Source organism: Sminthopsis crassicaudata, chromosome 1 (genome assembly GCF_048593235.1).
Source record: "Sminthopsis crassicaudata isolate SCR6 chromosome 1, ASM4859323v1, whole genome shotgun sequence".
NCBI lineage: Eukaryota > Metazoa > Chordata > Mammalia > Dasyuromorphia > Dasyuridae > Sminthopsis > Sminthopsis crassicaudata.
Window position 1 is genome coordinate 515395207 of NC_133617.1, and position 19193 is coordinate 515414399.

At 38.8% G+C, this 19193-nt stretch overlaps 1 protein-coding gene across 1 annotated transcript in view; it reads left to right on the forward strand.

Annotated features, from left to right (window-relative positions):
• AOPEP (aminopeptidase O (putative)) overlaps positions 1–19193 on the forward strand; it is a 504306-nt gene that overhangs the window by 237932 nt on the left and 247181 nt on the right. The window contains 3 exon segments of the mRNA XM_074281675.1: positions 943–1048; positions 1050–1133; positions 9082–9188. Coding sequence (XP_074137776.1) covers positions 943–1048; positions 1050–1133; positions 9082–9188 — 297 coding nt within the window.

Sequence of the window (19193 nt, forward strand, 5' to 3'; positions counted from 1 at the left end):
GGGAGATAGTTTAGACCACATGCTTCCTAGGGGATTGTAAAAGAGTTTTGTGTAAATGAGAATAAAGTTACTCTATTGAAAACAACCCCTGAACCTTCTCTCTTCATTTTCTTCTTTCACCCACCCCACCTCTGCTTCCAATCAGGATATTCAAAGTATTACAGATAAGAGTATATAACTTATAAAGGTTGTAACAAACCTAGAAGTTTGGTCCAGGTGTTGGGGCCTCTCTTCCACATTTGTATGGGTTGACACATAGTTTTGCCTGTCTTATCCTTTTTATATCATGTGGATATACATACACAGATGGGAGAAATGTTTTTGGTCAGATGATAGCATACACTTGGAAATGCTTTCTTTATATAGAACTGGTCTTCATGTGTGCTTTTGGAAAGTTCACATTTCTTGAGCACCTGTTGGTTTGTCAAGTTGATAACCCTTCCCAGTGTAAAATGGAAACTTTATTATTTTTTTTTCTCATTTTTCCTTTTACTCTATAAAACTTCTTTTAAAAAAATCAATAACAACAACAAAACTTGATTTTTTTTTTTTTTTGGCTTTAGGATCCTTGATCATCCATTTGATAGTCACATATTCACACCTGCCTTTCTTTTTACTGTCCAGATTTCAGTGGATGTAGAACTAAATCAACCTTGTAATTTTTAAACTGTAAAACTTTGGTTTAGGTTACTTATTATAGGTAATAGTTGTTTGATGACTGATACCACAGCTTGGCAGAAATGTTAGTCTGAATCACTGCCAAGGAACAAACTGCAGCCTTATTTCTAAAAAAACATCTAAGCTACAAAACTATTTATCATGATCTAACATGTATGTAGTAATAATAGGTTGACAAGGCTAATAAAGTATACATATTTAATATAGACGTGAGTTGCAGGTTCTAACAGGAGTGTAATGTATTTTGTCCTTCATTATACACAGCCCACACATCATCTTCCTGTCTCAGAGTGTCTTACCTGGAGGGAGCCATCTCTGTGGAACACGCCTTTGCCATGAAATTGCTCATGCCTGGTTTGGTTTAGCAATTGGGGGCTCGAGATTGGACTGAAGAATGGTTAAGTGAAGGGTTTGCCACTTATTTGGAAGATGTATTTTGGACTGAAGCCCAAAAGGTGCGTATGTGTGATACCATCCATCTCAGGAGAAAGTAGCTTTGAGACCATCCTTATTTCTACATGTTTAATACTTTGTCACTGCATGTGGCACATCGTTGTAGTCCGATAAATACTGCATGCTCATGTTGATAATTGCATTGGAGATGTTCTGTGATAGGACAGTTAGTAAAATCTTCCCTTAAAAAAAGTTTTGCCCAAAAGAATATTCTTCTATGTACCATTCCTATTTTTAAAAGCAATAAATAAATAAAAAGTTAAAATACTTTTTGGTTACAGTACCACTTGTTTTTAATAATATTCTAGTTACTTACTAATTATTACATGTCCATACAGTACAAGGGGTTGTATATGTGACAGACAGATCCTTTGTGCAAAGGGAAAATCCTGACCTGTGAGAAGGTTGGAGGGTAGAAAAAATGACCCCAAGAAGAAAAAAACTACTGACACTTGGTGTTAAGAAATTGACATGAGGCTTTTATTGCATATTAGGGAACTAGATATGCTGAAGAAGAATCAGCTGTGTATACTTTAAGGAATGCTAGTGTGACTCAGTTACTTCAGGATGAGAGATAATCTAGCAAGAGAGTCCAGAGGAAGAAGTTATAGGTTCAAGTGGTACTCCTTATTGAAGAAGTATCAGCATGGTCTAGCAATGAGCACTTTACATGGTGTAAATTTACCACTTATAACCCTTGCTAGTTGTGTAGACTGTGGGAATCACTCAACATCTTTAAGTCTCGGGAACCTGAGATTTAGGGCAGGGCAAGGGAATTATATATAGTATCTATCTCACAGTGTTTTAAGGCTCAAATGAGATCATGTATATAACTGAAAATTTGAAAATGTTATATAAACATCAGCTGTTATTATTCCTTGTCGACTTAGTAACAATAGAGAGGTATGCTGTGTCAAGACATGACTGGCAACCTCTCAATACTTGTCAGATTAAGTGACTACTATTTCTGGTGATTCATGTAGGTAAAAAATGAAATTTCCATAAGAAATCTAAAAAAGATTTGCTAAATATTATGATGTCTTGGTTGATAAACTCAGGATATTAGAAGATATAGAGAGAGTTTTTATTTTTGTCAGTCAGAGATAAGGATTTTAGAAGAGAAAGGCATATGTAGAAAGGGAAGAAATGGTTTAAAAATATGGTGTTGAGAATGAGATTTGGGTTTCCAGATCACAGAGATGTATATAACATAAGCTGGTTAGGATGAATTTGCTTGGGGTCTTGCAAATCTATTCAAATGGAATTTCAAAGAAAGTAGCCAATTGCATCATAGGGAGAATAATAGCAGTTGAGATGCCCCAAAATTTATAGAAAACAGTATCTATAAAAGGAATCATAGCAACAATATATTCATACTCTCCAACCTATGTGAAATAAAAAGGTTTTATAACATAAAGACTTAGCAGAAGAAATCAAAATCATGTGGGAATATTGGGTATTGGGAATTCCATGTAGTGGTTCATAGTCATCTCCCAGAGTTCTTTCGCTGGGTGTAGCTGGTTCAGTTCATTACTGCTCTATTGGAACTGATTTGGTTCATCTCATTGTTGAAGAGGGCCACATACATCATAATTGATCATCATACAGTATTGTTGTTGAAGTATATAATGATCTCCTAGTCCTGCTCATTTCACTCAGCATCAGTTCAGGTAAGTCTCTCCAGGCCTTTCTGAAATCTTCCTGCTGGTCATTTCTTACAGAACAATAATATCCCATAATATTCATATACCACAATTTATTCAGCCATTCTCCAATTGATGGGCATCCACTTAGTTTCCAGTTTCTGGCCACTACAAAGAGGGCTGCCACAAACATTCTTGCACATACAGGTTCCTTTCCCTTCTTTAATATCTCTTTGAGATATAAGCCCAATAGTAGCACTGCTGGGTCAAAAGGTATGCACAGTTTGATAACTTTTTGAGCATAGTTCCAAATTGATCTCCAGAATGGCTGGATGTATTCACAATTCCACCAACAATGTATCAGTGTCTCTGTTTTCTCACATCCCCTCCAACATTCTGCATTACCTTTCCCTGTCATTCTAGACAATCTGACAGGTTGTAATGGTATCTCAGAGTTGTCTTAATTTGCATTTCTCTGATTAATAATGACTTGGAGCATCTTTTCATATGGCTAGAGATAGTTTCAATTTCTTCATCTGAGAATTGTCTGTTCATATCCTTTGACCATTTACCAACTGGAGAATGGCTTGATTTCTTACAAATTAGAGTCAATTCTCTATATATTTTGGAAATGAGGCCTTTATCAGAACCTTTGACTGTAAAAATGTTTTCCCAGTTTATTGCTTTCCTTCTAATCTTATCTGCATTAGTTTTGTTTGTACAAAAACTTTTAAATTTGATATAATCAAAGTTTTCTATTTTGTGATCAATAATGATCTCTAGTTCCTCTTTGGTCATAAATTCCTTCCTCTTCTACAGGTCTGAGAGGTAAGCTATCCTATGTTCCTCTAAGTTATTTATAATCTCATTCTTTATTTCTAGGTCATGAACCCATTTTGACCTGATCTTGGTGTAAGGTGTTAAGTGTGGGTCAATCCCTAGTTTCTGCCATATTAATTTCCAATTTTTGTCAAACAGTGAGTTCTTATCCCAAAAGCTGGGGTATTTGGGTTTGTCAAACACTAGATTATTAAAGTTATTGATTATTGTGTCCTTTGAACCTAATCTATTCCACTGATCAACTAGTCTATTTCTTAGCCAATACCAAATGGTTTTGGTAACCACAGTAGCATTATGTATTAAAAAGATTTACTCATGTGAGGAAATCCAGGAACCAGAAGAAAACATGGTGGATAGTGTTTGACTGAAGATCAACTGAGGGAAGAACAAAAGTGATATAGCCATCAGAATACATTATAGACCACCTGGGCAGAAGGAAAATATAGTCAATAAAGATAAAGAACAGCTTACAAGACTGTCACACAGTCTTAACATAAGAGTGATAGGATTTCAGTTATTCAAACATTTACTGGAATTGGCTTTCTGCCAAAATCAGAGCAGCAAATAATTTCTTGTCTTAACTTAATGATTCTTCAAAAGCTAGAAGAACCTTCCAGGGAAGTCATATTTGGTATCTGATTCCTAAGAATAAGGAGAAATTGATTGCTTAAGAGGAAGTTATGGGAATCTTCTAAGAGAATGACCAGTCAGTCAATATATATCTATTAAGTGCTTACTATGTGACTTGCACTGTGCTTAGTACTACAAGGAGTGATCAGATAGGTAGGAAGAGTACTAGAGATAATGTTGTCTTAAAAATATAAAGAATATAAAGGGTAAAGGGGCAATCAACAGTGTCAAAGGCTATAGAGAGGTCATAGAGAATGAGGATTGAGAAAAGGCCATTGAATTTGAACTAAGAGATTACCATTTTCTTTCTCAGTTTTTTTTTCCTTCTTGATTCAATTTTTCTTGTGCAGCAAGATAAGTACAAATTTGTATACATATATTGGATTTAACATATTTAACATGTATTGGATTACCTGCAATCTGGGGGAGGGGTGGGGGAAGGAGGGGATAATTTGGAACAAAAGGTTTTGCAATTGTCAATGCTGAAAAATTACCCATGCATATGTTTTGTAAATAAAAAGCTTTAATTTTTTTTAAAAAAGGAGAGATTATCAGTAGCCTTAGAAAGAATAAATTCAATGGAACAGTGATATGAGAAGCCAGATTCTAAAGGATAAGTAAAAAGAAAGTGAGAGAAGAGGAGAAACACATCAGAGATGGCCCTTTCAACGTGGTTAACCACAAAAAGCAGAATACCTAGATATCAGACTGTAGTTAGCTGGAATGGAAGGATGAAGTGAGGGGTTTTTTGAAGATGGGAGGAAATTAGGGCATATTTGTAAGCAGTAGGGAAAAAGCCAAGAGATATGGAGGGATTGAAGACAACTGATAAAGTGAGGATAATAAGGGGGAAGGGAAAGAGATGGGATCAGATAGGATTGTTGGGCCAAGTAGTAGGCTTTGCTCTGACAAGGCTAAGGTCACCTCTTCATGTGAAAGGGCTGAAAAAGATAATAGCAGGAGAAATTTGAGTATTAAGAAATGAGGAAGAAGAGATAAGGAGTTCATGAAGGTAGCCTCATTTTATTTCTATAAAGTATGAGGCAAGAATCTGTATCATAGACCTCTTAGAATTTGTGATAAAGAAAATTGCACATGATGTGACATATACTGGGAGGGAAGATTTCAGAGGGTTCAAATAGAAAAGATATTGTAGATCTAATGAATTAAAATCCTGCAGGTAAAGTTGGCCAAAGAAAGATAAGAAAATTAATTTAAATTTAATTTTAAAAATTAATTTCTGAAGATACCTCATGGAATAATGCTAATGAGGAAAAAATTATGCAGGGGGAGATAATAGAGTGGCATCTAAAGATATTGATTTGGAAGTTCAGGGGACTCATTAACTTACTTAAAATTTTAAAAGTTATGTACAAAAATTTGAATCAAGAGCATACAATGGAGGATGATGTGGTCATGTAAGATTAGTGTCAGAAATAGTAAAAGCTCAGAGTGAGTTAAGACCAGTAAAGAAAGTTAAGGTTGACAAAAATGAATTTTATCTTTTATTTTTTAAAGCTACAATAGGAAAAAGAAGGCTAAGATAATAATAACTGACTGGAGGGGATGTAGAACTGCTTGGTTTTTATTTGGCTTCCTTTTTCTTTGCCAAGGTGAAATCTAGTCTTTGGACTAAAAATAACTGATAGAGTTAGAGCAAGCACCTCACCTCCCTTAATTAATGCAAGTCATCTGGCCAAGAACAAGTACATTAGTGTATTTATTGGAAGAACTGACATCTATGATTATTGAGTCACTATCATTGATTTTTGAAAGATTATCAGAAAAGTTATACATCACAGAATTGGAAAGGGGCAAATGCTGTCCAAATTTTCACAAAAGGGAAAAAATGAATTCTGCAAAATACAGATCAAGGGGCTTCAATTTCTGGCAAAACTCTAAAATCTTTTTAAAGGGATACTTTATGAATGTTTTAAAAATGCCATAAGAGTCACAGATAGTAAGACTAGCTAAGTCCCAATTAGTAAGAATAATGAATCCTTTCAGAAGGTATCATGTATTTGAATTCATTTTATTTAAAGTTATAATACTGTAAAATATGGTTATTGGTTTCAGCCCAGTGGAATTATGTAAGACAAATGTAAATAATGCAACCACTTAGGGAATTCATTATTTGCACTAATCAGGCCCTGGCTTTACATTAAGGATAATTTCTTTTTTGACAGGATTACTGGACTGGTAGATCAAGAGCATGCCACAGATATGGCTTAATTCAGTTTTAGCAGGGAATTTGGCAAAGTCTCTCAGGCTTGTGGGAAAATGGAACACTGAGTTGAACAGCAGTACAATTAGGTGGGATTAAGAACTGGTTGAATGACTATTAGTCATTAATGTTTGGATGTGATCTTAGAAGGGAGTCTCTAGCAGTATTCCTCAGAGATCTGTACTTGGCCTTGTGCTGTTAAATGAATGTTTTGTGGATATTTGTGAATGATTTGAAGAAAAGCATAGGAGATATGCTTATCCAGGTAACACAAAGCTAAATGGGATTGCTAACATATTGGATGACCTAATCAGCATGCAAAATAATCCTATCAGGCTAGTCCATTTGGCCAGACCTATAACTATGAGAACAAATTTAAAGTTTTACATCTGAGTTTTGTTTTTGTTTTTTAAATCTAGTAAATGGGAAGTGTGGTTAAACAACAGTTCTTCTGAAAAAGATCTGTGGGGTTAGTGGACTAATAGATTCAACCCGAATTAACATGATACTTGTGGCAGCAAAGAATTCCAATTCTTTCTTCATCTGCCACGAATAAAAAAGTGGCTAATGGTCCTTCTGTATTCTGCTTTGGTCAGGTCACATCTGGAGTATGTATTAATTATCGGACTTCAGATTTTAAGAAAACACTGATAAGCTGAATACTAACCAGAGGAGGGCAGATGGATGGTGAAAAGCTGAAAGACGATTCTGTGTTCCATTTAACTTAGAAGAGAGAAGACTTGGGCATATGATAGTCTTCAAGTATTTGAATGGCCATAATGGGGAAAGAAGGATTCAACTTGTTCTATCAGATCCCTGATAGCTGACCTGAAAGCAAAAGAGGGAAACTTCTTGACTGCTTTGGAAGGCAGTGATTTCCCTTTCACTAGAAATCTTTAAGTAAAAGTTGGTTGGCCACTATTATGAAGGGTTGAGGTGGGGATTCTTTTTCAGGTATTACTTAGATTTGATGGCTTCCAAAACTGGGGAGATGGACTTTTATGGAATACCAGCAAAGGATTCCCAGCATTAGTTTTTGAAGGCCTTCTTGACATTTATAAGAGAACATTTAACATGGCAAGGCATCTTGAGAATGAAAGGTGCCAACAAGGATTATGGCTTACTGCTAGGCTCAGGAAAACATGAAGAGACATATTGTCAGATACTTTTAGAGAAAAAGTAAAAAGAAACCATTCACTCTCATCCAGATAGGCATAAGGGCAAGAAATCCATGGGGACACAAGTACAGAACTATCTCCCAACTGCTTAAGAGATCCTTGATGACGCCATTGGGATTAAATTTAGAGCTATAAGAGATTATTGTGTCCAACTCCCTCATTTTGCAAATGTGGAAACTGAGGCCTCCAGAGACAGTTTCCCACCCAAGGTCAAATGGGGAATAAGTGGCAGAGCCAGAACATGAACCTGGTCCTCAGGTTCCCAGATTTAGTACTCTTTCCATTCTGCCCCACCGAGTACTCTCTATATTTCCCAACTACTACCACAATCCTTCTTTGAGCTCCTTATGAGTGAATGTGTAGCATGCGTGAGAGAGACAGACAAGAAGTTGTGATGAATAGTCCCCATATAACATAGATGGCACCATATACCATCTGCATCGCAACTGGATCTCACTCCTCGTGGGATAGGACTGTCTACAACTACCTAACTCTTTGGCACCAGAACTAAAGGGCACCTCTCCCTCCCTCCTTCCCTCCTTTCCCTTCCCTCTCCCTGTCCTTCTCTCTGTCTCTCTCTTTCTCTCTCTCTCCCCTTTGTCCTTTTCCTTCCCTTATTCCTTATTAATCTTTTTTTAATTTTACCATCTTTTCTCACTACTGTACTTGAAGTTCAGATAACATTGTGTCAAAACTAATGGGTAACAAATGCCCATTTTGGAGGTATTGGGGAAGCTTTTATTTCCAGAGGTTTATGAAACAATGAGAAAATATTTGTCTCTAAATGTTAGGAATTTTTTTCTTACCAATAGACAATTCTATTAACATCCATTAGCAAGATTATAAGTGTATAGCATAGTGCATCATAATGACTGCTGCAGAGGTTGAAGTAATGGGGCAGGGTGATAGAGCAGCCAGCCTTTTCCCATAATGAATGCAGGCAGTAAAAGTTCTCTGGTTTATATGCAAACAAAATAGTCTGGGTTTCATTAGCCAGTTCCACTGTAAACAGTTCTTCACAAAATGAGATTTAGGAAAGTAGAAAGGAAATGGAAGGGCCCTTCCCCATCCAACACTGGAAGACAAAGAAAGGAAAGGGATGATGGAATCAGGCCACAGATGGCTCCTTGGTGTGGATAATGAAGCCACAAAGAGTCAGGCAGTGGATGTCAGGTACTGTGCTACATATTCATCTCACTTATTGCCCATTCCCTGGGGGTTAAGAAAACATTCCTATCTTAGTCCTCAGGCCTAGGCTCCCATTTGACCTGTTATTTCACCTTTCCAATCCATTGCTTTGTTTTGAAACAAAGGGAAATATTCCCTCAAAAAACTATTGACCCAAATTGGGGAGGGGAGAGGGAGGAACAACAAAGAGTGACTGGTTTTGTTGTGGTTGATTTTATTTGTTTGCTTGTTTTTTTATAATAAACAGCTATCACATGATGAAGCTAAGGAGCAGCAAGAGTTGAAGGCTTTGCTCAGATGGCGCAGACTTCGAGATGAAGTACAGAACTCCTCAGAAGAGATGCAAGTGTTAAGGTAAAAAAAAAATTATTGTGTAACTTTTAAATCTTTTTTTTCCCTTTCCTTCTTTTCCTTCCCCAAAGGATATCTCTAAGTCATCTGATTAAATCTGTTGTTTCCTTTTGAAATTAAATTGAACTGGGTTACTCATCCTCTTTATGATGTGTGGTTTTTTGTTTTTTTTTTTTTTTTTTTAAGGCTTACAATGTGGGGGTTTCATATAAAATTTTCCTAGTGCCTCTGTGCAGGAAATAGTGAGAGCTCACTTCCTGACCAATGATCCTTATTCGGGGTTCTAATAGTCACTTTATGTGGTGGCTGAAGCATGTGAAAGAATAGGTTGTGGGGGACTGGCAGACAGTAATGCTTTGAAATGAAAAGAAAAAAAATCTTTAGAAAAAATATTGATTCAAAAATATGTTTAGTAATAACAGATGTTAGTTTCAATGGGGCATTTTGTCTTGGATAACTCCCAGCAGAAACCAGAGTTTAGGCTTCTGCTCACCTCCTGTTTAGTTCAGACCAACAGTATTCCACAGCTTCTTTTTCTAGATTGCCCTAGCTTCTTTGATCAGATAAGAATTGTCTCTCCTCTCTTTTTCTTTCTTCTCTAAGTTTTCATTTCTTTCAGTACAATTAGATGTGGGACAGATAGGCAGTTATCTGAGAGCCTGTGTCTTTGGCTGGAACGACTGAGAGGTGGCCAGAAACCTTTCTCCCTCTCCTTCTAAGGTGGCTGTGGTTGTCCTAACAGCAAGAACAGCTGACCCAGCTTTCTGGTCCAAAGTTGTGTGGGCTGAACTCAATAATCAGGATTTTGTAGAAAGTAGACAGGACCACACAGTTTAATTTTAAACTCTTTTCTGTCCTACAAATTCTCACTGGCATTGGCAAGGCACATTTAGCAAAGGCCCTTTATATTTTCCCTGACACACAGAAGCCACTGCTCTATCATTTTTTTCAACAAACCTATTCTATTTTCACTTCTATGTTATGCAGTCTAGAAACAAAGGTATTAGAACCTGATCTCTCAACCCTCTCTGACTTCTGTGATATGATAAAAGAATCAAACTTTGAATTCTACTATGGTAGGGTACAGTGAGAACATGCTTATTCAGATAAAATTTGCAAAAAAATTCAGTACTTCTTGGTTCTCTTAATTGTCATATTTGAGCTTAGGACAGAGCTCTGACTTTTATTAGTCAAGTTGGGCAAAATACTTAAGATGAAGCTTCAGGTTCTGGGAGAGAGATTTAGAATGTGAAAAACTCACATAAAGGCATTATCATAGCCACAAGGGGCTGAAATAATATATGTAAGGTGCTATGCAAAGCCTTAAAACTATAAAAATATTAAGTTATTATTATTGCCTGTTCATCTTGAAAATCAGCATGAAAGAATAAAATATTTTTAAACTAAAGAACATAGACCTTTTAAACAGCAAACATAGCTGGACATTTGTTGACTGAGTGTACAGGAATTGTTTTTGTATGAATTTATACTAATTGATTTTGATGTTCTTGATCCAACCATAGTTGTCTATAGTGTTTTCTTGGCAAATGCTCAGTGGTTTGTCATTTCTTTCTCCTATGGTTCCAGTCATACTTTTGTCAGGTAATCTGAAATTAAGTGACTGATGAGGGAAAGGAAAGGGAGAACCCCGTTTCTCGGCACAAAGATCCCATGAGGCACAGTGTCCCCTGTAAATGAATTTGCAGGCCCGAAAACCTAGATTGATAAAAAGGTTTGTTGTAGGAATTTGGAAGTAAAGCTCAGTTAGAAAGACGCCAGGGCCGAAGGTGGCCGCTGGGCAGGCAGGAACCCTTACATGGCCAGAAGGATACCATGTGTTGGGGGAAGGGCTCCTGCAAAGAGAGAGCTCCAGCTTGGCTCTTTTATACCTAGAAGATTGTGGGTGGTTCCAAGTTCTTGGTGGGCTTTTCAGATAAGGAAGAAACTGTTTGTGGGGGCTGAGAAAACCCAAGCCAGCTCAGATCCAGTGGGGGCTAGGCCCAGATATTCAGCCATGGGGGTTGGGAAATCAGAAAGGAATCTCAAAGGGATCTCAACCCCTATCAACTTGTCCAGGACCATGGTCAGTGCCTGAGGCAAGATTTGAACACACATCTTGCTGATTCCAGACCCAGTGCTCTCTGGATTGAGCCACCACCAGTTCCCTCTGTGCTAACTAGAATCTAAGCATTTTTTGAAAGATTTGATAAACAGCATCATAAAAAGTATATATGTAAGATATAATTTTCAGTCAGAAATGGACCTAAATTCATCATGGATCTTATGGCTTATCCTGAGTTAAATCCAACTATTGAGGTTGGGAAGAAGACCCCAAAAGTTTGGGGTCACAGACCAGTGTCACAAGGTGTCTCAAAAAAAATTTGCAGGCTTGAACCCATATCCAAGTCAAGAAGTGCAAAGTTTATTGTAATTGTAATGACATTACACAGTGGGCTGAATTTCCAGAAGGAATTAGTAGAGGAAATAGAAGCAAGGAGATACAGTTATCCAGTTTTTTATCATTGACATGCTAATTCTTGGCCCATAGGTAGAATGGAGGAGTGGTTTTCAGAATTTGGTTATCATTTATTTTTTTTTAAGTTAAGGGGTTAAGTGGCTTGCCCAGGGTCACACAGCTAGGAAGTGTTAAGTGTCTGAGATCAAATTTGAACTCTGGTCCTCCTGAATTCAAGGCTGGTGCTCTATCCACTGCGCCACCTAGCTGCCCCCAGAATTTGGTTATCATTGACCAACAGATTATCTATCTGACAGTCAGCAATGAACTGAAGAGTGGTCTCCGGAATTTTGGTTCTCACTTACAAGATTATCAGTCAGCAATGAATTGAGGAGTGGTCTTTCAAATCAGATAGACTGTCAGAACAATAGCATTCCTAGATTGGGGTGGGGCACAAAGCCAGAGGACTTCAGAATAAGATAGATTACCAGAACAGAAGCCCTCCAAGGGCTATATTTCCCTAGAAGCTATACCATAACACAACTGTCCTAGCTCCTGAGAAGAGCCACCTTGCAAAGAATTAGGAAGTTTCCTGAAATAAAAGTTAAAAAGAGCTTCAATTAGTGTACATGTGCATAGCATGGAAACGGAAAAATCCTTCCTCAATGTGCTTTCATATTTGATGTGGTGGTTTAGATCATTGTAGTTATACAAATACAACTTGAGCCCCTATAGAGCACATCCTTTACTAATAGACCAGAAATTATAAATTAAATAGCAAAGCTTAATTGGGACAGAATAGCAAGTAACAAAGGAAATCCCTCACCTTATATATAAAGGGTATAGTCTCCTGCAGATCCCCAGAATTTAGAATTTTCCTTAGCTGGAAACACACCTCTATCTGCCATACCTGACTATGCCTCCTAGTTCATTCCATCTCAAACAGCTAATTCTCTGCTCCAAAGTTACCACTTGTGGCCTTTTTTTTCCTCCCCAGAATTGTTGCTGCTGTCATTTGCTTCTAAGCTGCTTTTGCACAGAGCTGAAACCCTCTGCCAGAATTGTCTTTGGTTAAGAGATTTCTTCCTTAAAGGGAATGTTATTGCTCTTTTGTGAGACTGCCAGTCTAAAACATTAGCCTAGGGCTAATCAACAAATTTCATCTCTTTTATTAGTCAGACCCATAGTCATTCTCCAGAGCTTGGAAAAGAGTCCCTCTGATCAGGATCTTCCCACCATTCCCACCACCCCCACCACCCTTCACTCCCTCCCAAATCTTCCAACTCTCTACCCTGCACTCCTTGGAGAATTCCTGAGGGATCTTTTGATATTTAGATTGGGGTAAGAAAATTCCTTTCTACTCCTACCTGGCTCCTAGCCAGGGTAACATAAATTACCTTAGATTTGCCAGGGTTATGCAAATTATCCTATAACTTGAACCAGCCTTAAAGAGGCAGTTAGCTGTATTGAAGGGGTCAGTAGATCTTTGCATGCCTGTAGTTTTGCCTAGGTTGTGGTCTTCCTTATATACAGATGCATAAATATTCACATGTATATTTTAAACCCTAGGAAAGAATCTCATTGAGAGAGAGTACCTTGATCAAGAATACTGCTTTTTCAAAACACCACCAAAGTTTTTAAGTAACATATCTATGGGGGAAAATAATTAATTTTTTTTTGCATATATAGGATTAGTTTTTGTTTTAGATCAAAGTCAATGTAAAAAAAAAAAATGTAGCAAACAGACTTCTTTGAAAGGCCCAGCCACTCTATTGCTCCCCTTTATTCAATCTAAACACATTCAGAAAGCATTTATTAGGAGTCTACCATGTGTCAGGCACTAAGGGATGCCCCTTGTGTTCTCCCAAACATTTGTTTTTGCATTGATGATGATTAAGACAAGCACTTTTTAAATCTTAAAGTGCTTATATAATAAGTGCTACCTGTTATTGTTATTATCATGGAACTTATGTTGAATTCTTCCATTAAGAAGCTGTTCAGTAATTTCAGTCATGTCTGTCTCTTTGTGACCCCATTTGGGTTTTCTTGGCAAAGATACTAGACTAGTTTATTATTTCCTTCTCTGGCTCTTTTTTCACACAGCTTAAGTATCTGAGGTCTGATTTGAATTCAGGTCCTCCTGATTTAAGGGCTAGCTGCCCCTGGCTCATTTTACAGATGAGGAAACTGAGGCAAACAGGATTAAATTAAGTAATTTGCCCAGAGTCACACAGCTATTAATAAAGTGTGCAAGGCCAGATTCAAACTCAGTAAGATGAGTCTTTCTAACTCCAGGCCCTACACTCTCTATTTAATGAGGGAAAGGAAAGGGGGAACCCTGTTTCTCAGCACATAGATAATAAGATAATCCCATGAGGGTGGAGATGGTGACATTCAGCAGAATGGGGCCTTTAGCAAGAAATGTATCAGTTCCCTTCTGTGGGCTGCTTGTCTGATGGCCCATCTAATTATCAAAGAGAAATAGGAGAAAATGTTGAGAAAAGATTATTTGTATCCTAGCTCTTTCACCCTTAATTTCCAGGAAAGCTAATTTCTCCTGGGGTTAAGATTAAAGGGTGTGGATTCAGAAGTCAGGGGAGGCAAGAGGCCTTGATATCTAGTAGATTTAATGAACCACTGCTCTTTTGTAAGGCAGGATCTAGGGATGGGTATATCCCCAGTTGTCAGAGCTGCAAATCAAGATAAGAATGCAGTTTAAGCTCTTGGAAATGTTGGAAAAACTGCTGTTTTTCTTGGAGAGTTGGTTATTCAATAAGCAAAGATCCTGAATCTTTTCCTTCCTAGTTTCCCCACTCTTTATGGGGGAGGGTGAAAAACATCAGCATAGCCTACCCAGCTTACCAGCCCCTGAGGTGTTCGGGCTGTCCTGAGATAAAAGGGAAACAGGAACAGACCTCAAAATCCTACCAGGGAGCAGGACGCTGGGGGCCAGGGTCAACCCTTGTGGTGTTCTGTGGTGGTGAGAAGGCAGCTCCTCCTGCTCAAATTCAGAGCAGAGACTGGGGTCTTCTAAGGCTTAAGTCTAGAAGAGATTTGCATTAAAAGAGCACTTCTGCTTCTCTCTGAGTGTCTGGAGGCAGGAGTTGCCGTGAGAAGAGAACTGAGAGTCTCAGGTTAACGAGATAAAGGGAAACCAATAGGTGTTAGAAATCAGTTTTGGTCTTACAGATCTCTATTAGTTGTCCAGTAGCACACAGATGACCAGGCTAAATGCTTATTTGCTCAAGCATTTAGGATACAATGATTACATATAATCAGGCTAGAAACAGCAAGGTATGACATAATTGAATTGCATTAACAATTTCTATTGACTCTTGCTCTGATCTTAAAATCAGTTACATGAGGAAAAAATGCAAGAACATAAATTCTAAGCAAATATTTATCATAACTTTATATTGATAACAATAAGGAATTTGTCCCCATAGGTTCATATCCAAGTAGATGATATTCATACAATTTTAAAATACCCAATGCAAATACAATCATATACAGAATGTCTAATTCCACATAAGAGAATTCAAGAAGTTAGCAGTTAAACTTTTAGAAATAAATCCTACTGAAGTATGGATGGCATTCACAGAAACTCAGGCTAAGTTTGAATATTGCTCTTTCCTAACCTTTTGGCTTCAAAGGACTCAGAAGTTTTGCTGGGTGTGTCCTAACCGCAAGGAAGCCCTGTCAAGGTGGATAGAGATAGATTAGTTAATCTGTTCAGTAGAGTTTACTGAGAGGCAGTAACCGGACTCCAACTCTATAGCTTTCATTCCCTTTAGATGTCCCTGAGAGAGAGAGAGAGATACGTCAAAAACTTTTATTTTGCCAGAGCTGTGCCATGACGTCTCAATGAGCAATGCTTGGCTTGAGTGTAGAGCTCCAGACAGCGTCAATCAAGTCCCAGGAAATTGAACTGTCCCACCTCGCAGATAGAGGGTGGGGGGGTTTGTGTTACCTCATGACAGTAAATCAGGAAGACTGAAATAGAGGCAAGAGCAATACTGGAGTAGGTCTCTAGAGAGATGATGTAATCAGTGGAGTCAGCACCTTGATAAGAGATTCCATAGCTTGGGATGGGAGAGACATTCTGCTATTCTGAAACATAAGATCTTATCAAGTATTCTGATAAAGAGTCAGGGGGAGGTTTGCAGAAATAAGAGGCAGGGAAACTGAGATAGGACTGAGTCAGGATAATTAGGGAAACTGAGTCAGGACAATAATAAACAAACCAGACTAAAACTAGAAAATGCAAGGACTTGTGGCAAGGACCAGTTTCTCCCCAATAACCCCAGAATTATTAGCATAGAACAGCACTCCTTATTCAGAGAGAAACACGCCTCCCTGCAGCTGGGGGGCATCTCAGCCAGAGATGGACAGTCTTTAGGTCTGTGGTCATTTGTGCATTTAACTCAGCCTCTGCTGTGTAGCAGTGCTCAAGGCAGTCCTGCTGCCCTGAGAGGCACCCCAAGTCTGTCAGGGGCTCCGAGAGAGAGGAAATGAAGTTGAGAGCTTCATTCTATCTTTCTGGGGCAAGACAGATTTCTGAGCAAATTATACAATTAGACCAAGACAGGCCACCCCAAACCATTAGAGTCCTGATGTCAAAATGCTGAAATAATAATTAAGGAACTGGGGTAACAGGGGTGGAGAAAGAGATCAGAGAGGCTGCCAGTCCTTGGACAGGTGTCTGATTTTTGGTTGTTTCTAAAGAATAATCCCAAAGACTGAATAAGGGATTTCAAAGTTAAAACATAACTCAGCCAATCATAGTCTAGCAAATTTTAAGCAAATAGTAAAATAGTTTCCAATTCAGCCTGAACTGAAATAAGATATCAGTTTTTCCCAATTTCCTGACCAGCTGAAATCTCAGTTTTCTTCCTCCCCTGTTTACAGAAATTATAAGATTATACATAATAGACTAGTAAATTTCCTGAAACAGCAATAGTTAAACAGGTTTACACAACAGTAGTTAAAAGTTTTTCTCATATAGAACAATAGTCAAACAGTAGTCCCCCAGTTTTAACGAGTCTTAAAAAAAAATAGATGGATTAATTTGAAAGCCGGCTTATCTCACTCAGAACCTTCTCTGGGAAAGGTGGGTGTGAAGAAATCCCACGTGACCCCTCCCTACTCTGAAAGAAGAGGCAGGGGGAGGGGAAGGCTGCTAGCATTTACCTCAGGCTACAAGGTACTTGATGGTTGAGTTGAAGACAAAAGACCCTACCCCCACCCATCTTTTAGTAGGGTCTGGGGCGTTTGGGGCATTTAGAAAGGTCAGACCCTAATTGGAGATAAGTGACTCCTGAAAAGAAAGTTGGGGGTTGGGTGAGTAAAGAGAGATTGGAACTCTACATAGAATTCAGGTGTTAATTTAGCCATTCTCTAAAAGGCAACTTGAGGGAGAGTCTATTCCTATTCTATATCCCTGGACTTCCTGGACTGAAGCCATAGAGAAGTTGAGGCAGGAAAGAGACAGTTTAAGGAAACTGAGGCAATAAAAAAAGAACTGTTGCACACCAGAACAGAGAAAGATTCTAGAGAGGCGCCAAATTAAAAGTAGTTAAGGAGTGTTTAAATAGTTTCAGTCTCTTGATTCTCCTCCCGCTGCAGTCAGGATGAGGGAAAGATAAAAGAAACTATTCTCACTCTCTTAACAATTAATTTGCCTAGATTTGGAATTTGTTCCCCAGCCAAAATTACAAAGATGTCTTTTCCGAAATGACAGCGTGGCCAAAGCTGTACTTCAGAAAAGAAGCCCTTAATTATTGGCATATGAGGCATAAGGGGCATAGGATGCCAATCCAGAGAAATAGGAGAGTGTGCTAGGAGCTCCTGAGACAGAGAAAGGCTTGAGCAGTTTAAATTCTCTGTCTAGGCTTTAGAGAGCTGGTATGCCCTGAGGCTTAGAAAATCCTATATCCAGCCTAGAGAACATGGTCTAATGCAGGATGACTAAATCAGGAAACCAAGTCCCATTTTAAAATGTATGGGGCAAGCTAGTTCTCTGAGAGCGCTGGAAGTCTTTAAGAGCCAAGTAGAAGCTATGGGAGGGGTGTTCAGAGTTGTGGCAGAGCACCTTTTAAAAGCGAATAGGAGACTTTTCTAGAGATCTTGAAAAGAGTCCCCAGTCTCCCCACTGTACCCTGAGAAGGGGACAGGATGAGAGCATTTAAATAGCAGGTTAAGCCACATGGGAGAGGTTGGAAGAGAGAGGATGGGGGAAGGGAGAGATGTTATCTTACCCAGTGCTTCTCAGGTGGCGAAGGTGAAGGCTCACGCAGTTGGGTAGAGACACATCTCCAAGTTTGCCCCGATCCATTGACCATCTCCTCATGACTAAAGCCTGACCACTACGGTGGAGTGCGAGAGGGGCTCAAACACAGATTTCTCCCCCAGCAGAGATCAAGGAGACTGCTGGCCTGGGACCAAGAGGGATGGTCACATGGTGGGGAGAGGGGTGAAGAGACACTCTCCTAGTGTGTTGGACTTGTGGCCTGAGGTCAGGCTTTTCTGGTGAGATAAAGGGATTAGAAATGTCTTGGAAAAGCCTCTAAAGACTGAGTGAGACAAAAGGAGGGCTTTTTTTCCTGAAAAGCAAGTAGTCTCCATGGGAGACTTTGTTCGCACCCCAAACCTAGTCTGGGTGCCCTATGTTTTAGAGATAGAGTGAGACGAGGGTAGGAACACAGATATTCTTCCCGGAAGCTTCTCGGAACTGCTAAGGACGAAGGTTGGTTCTGAGAGACCTGAAAAGGTTAAGGTTAGTTTTCGGGGTAACAATTTTCAGGGTCCCCATGAGGACCACCAACTAATGAGGGAAAGGAAAGGGGAAACCCCATTTCTCGGTGCATAGATAGTAAGATAATCTCATGAGGTGTGGTGTCCCCTGTAAATGAATTTACAGGCCCGAAAACCTAGATTGATAAATAAAAGGTTTATTGTAGAAATTTGGAAGTAAAGTTCAGTTAGAAAGACGCCAGGGCCAGAGGTGGCCGCTGGGCGGCAGGAACCCTTACATGGCCGGAAGGATACCATGTTTTGGTGGGAGGGCTCCTGCAAAGAGAGAACTCTGGCTCATTCCTTTTATACCTAGAAGATGATGGGCGGTACCCCTAAGTTCTTGGCGGGCTTTTCAGTTAGCTCAGATCAGGTGAGGGCTGGGGGAAGCTGAGCTGAGGGTGGGGGCTGGGCCCGGATATTCAAAGGGTGCCTTTGACCAGGATTTGTGAATCAAGGTCAGCCTGGGTTGGGCAATTAAGAAAGGAATCTTAAAGGGACCTCAATCCCCATCATACTCACTGAGCTATCTAATCATGTCTTCCTCTCCCCCAGTTAAACTTAGTTCCATTAAAAAAATAAATAAATAAAAACAAAAAACTCAAACAAAACTTCATGATAGAAATAATAGTAACAATGGATTATGTGTAAATAGCACTTTGTAAAATACAGCTATGTATGTAGATAGCTTGGGCATTTTAACCCTTTTTTATAGGTAAAGAAACTTTCTGGAGACAACACAGATAATGACACAAATAATA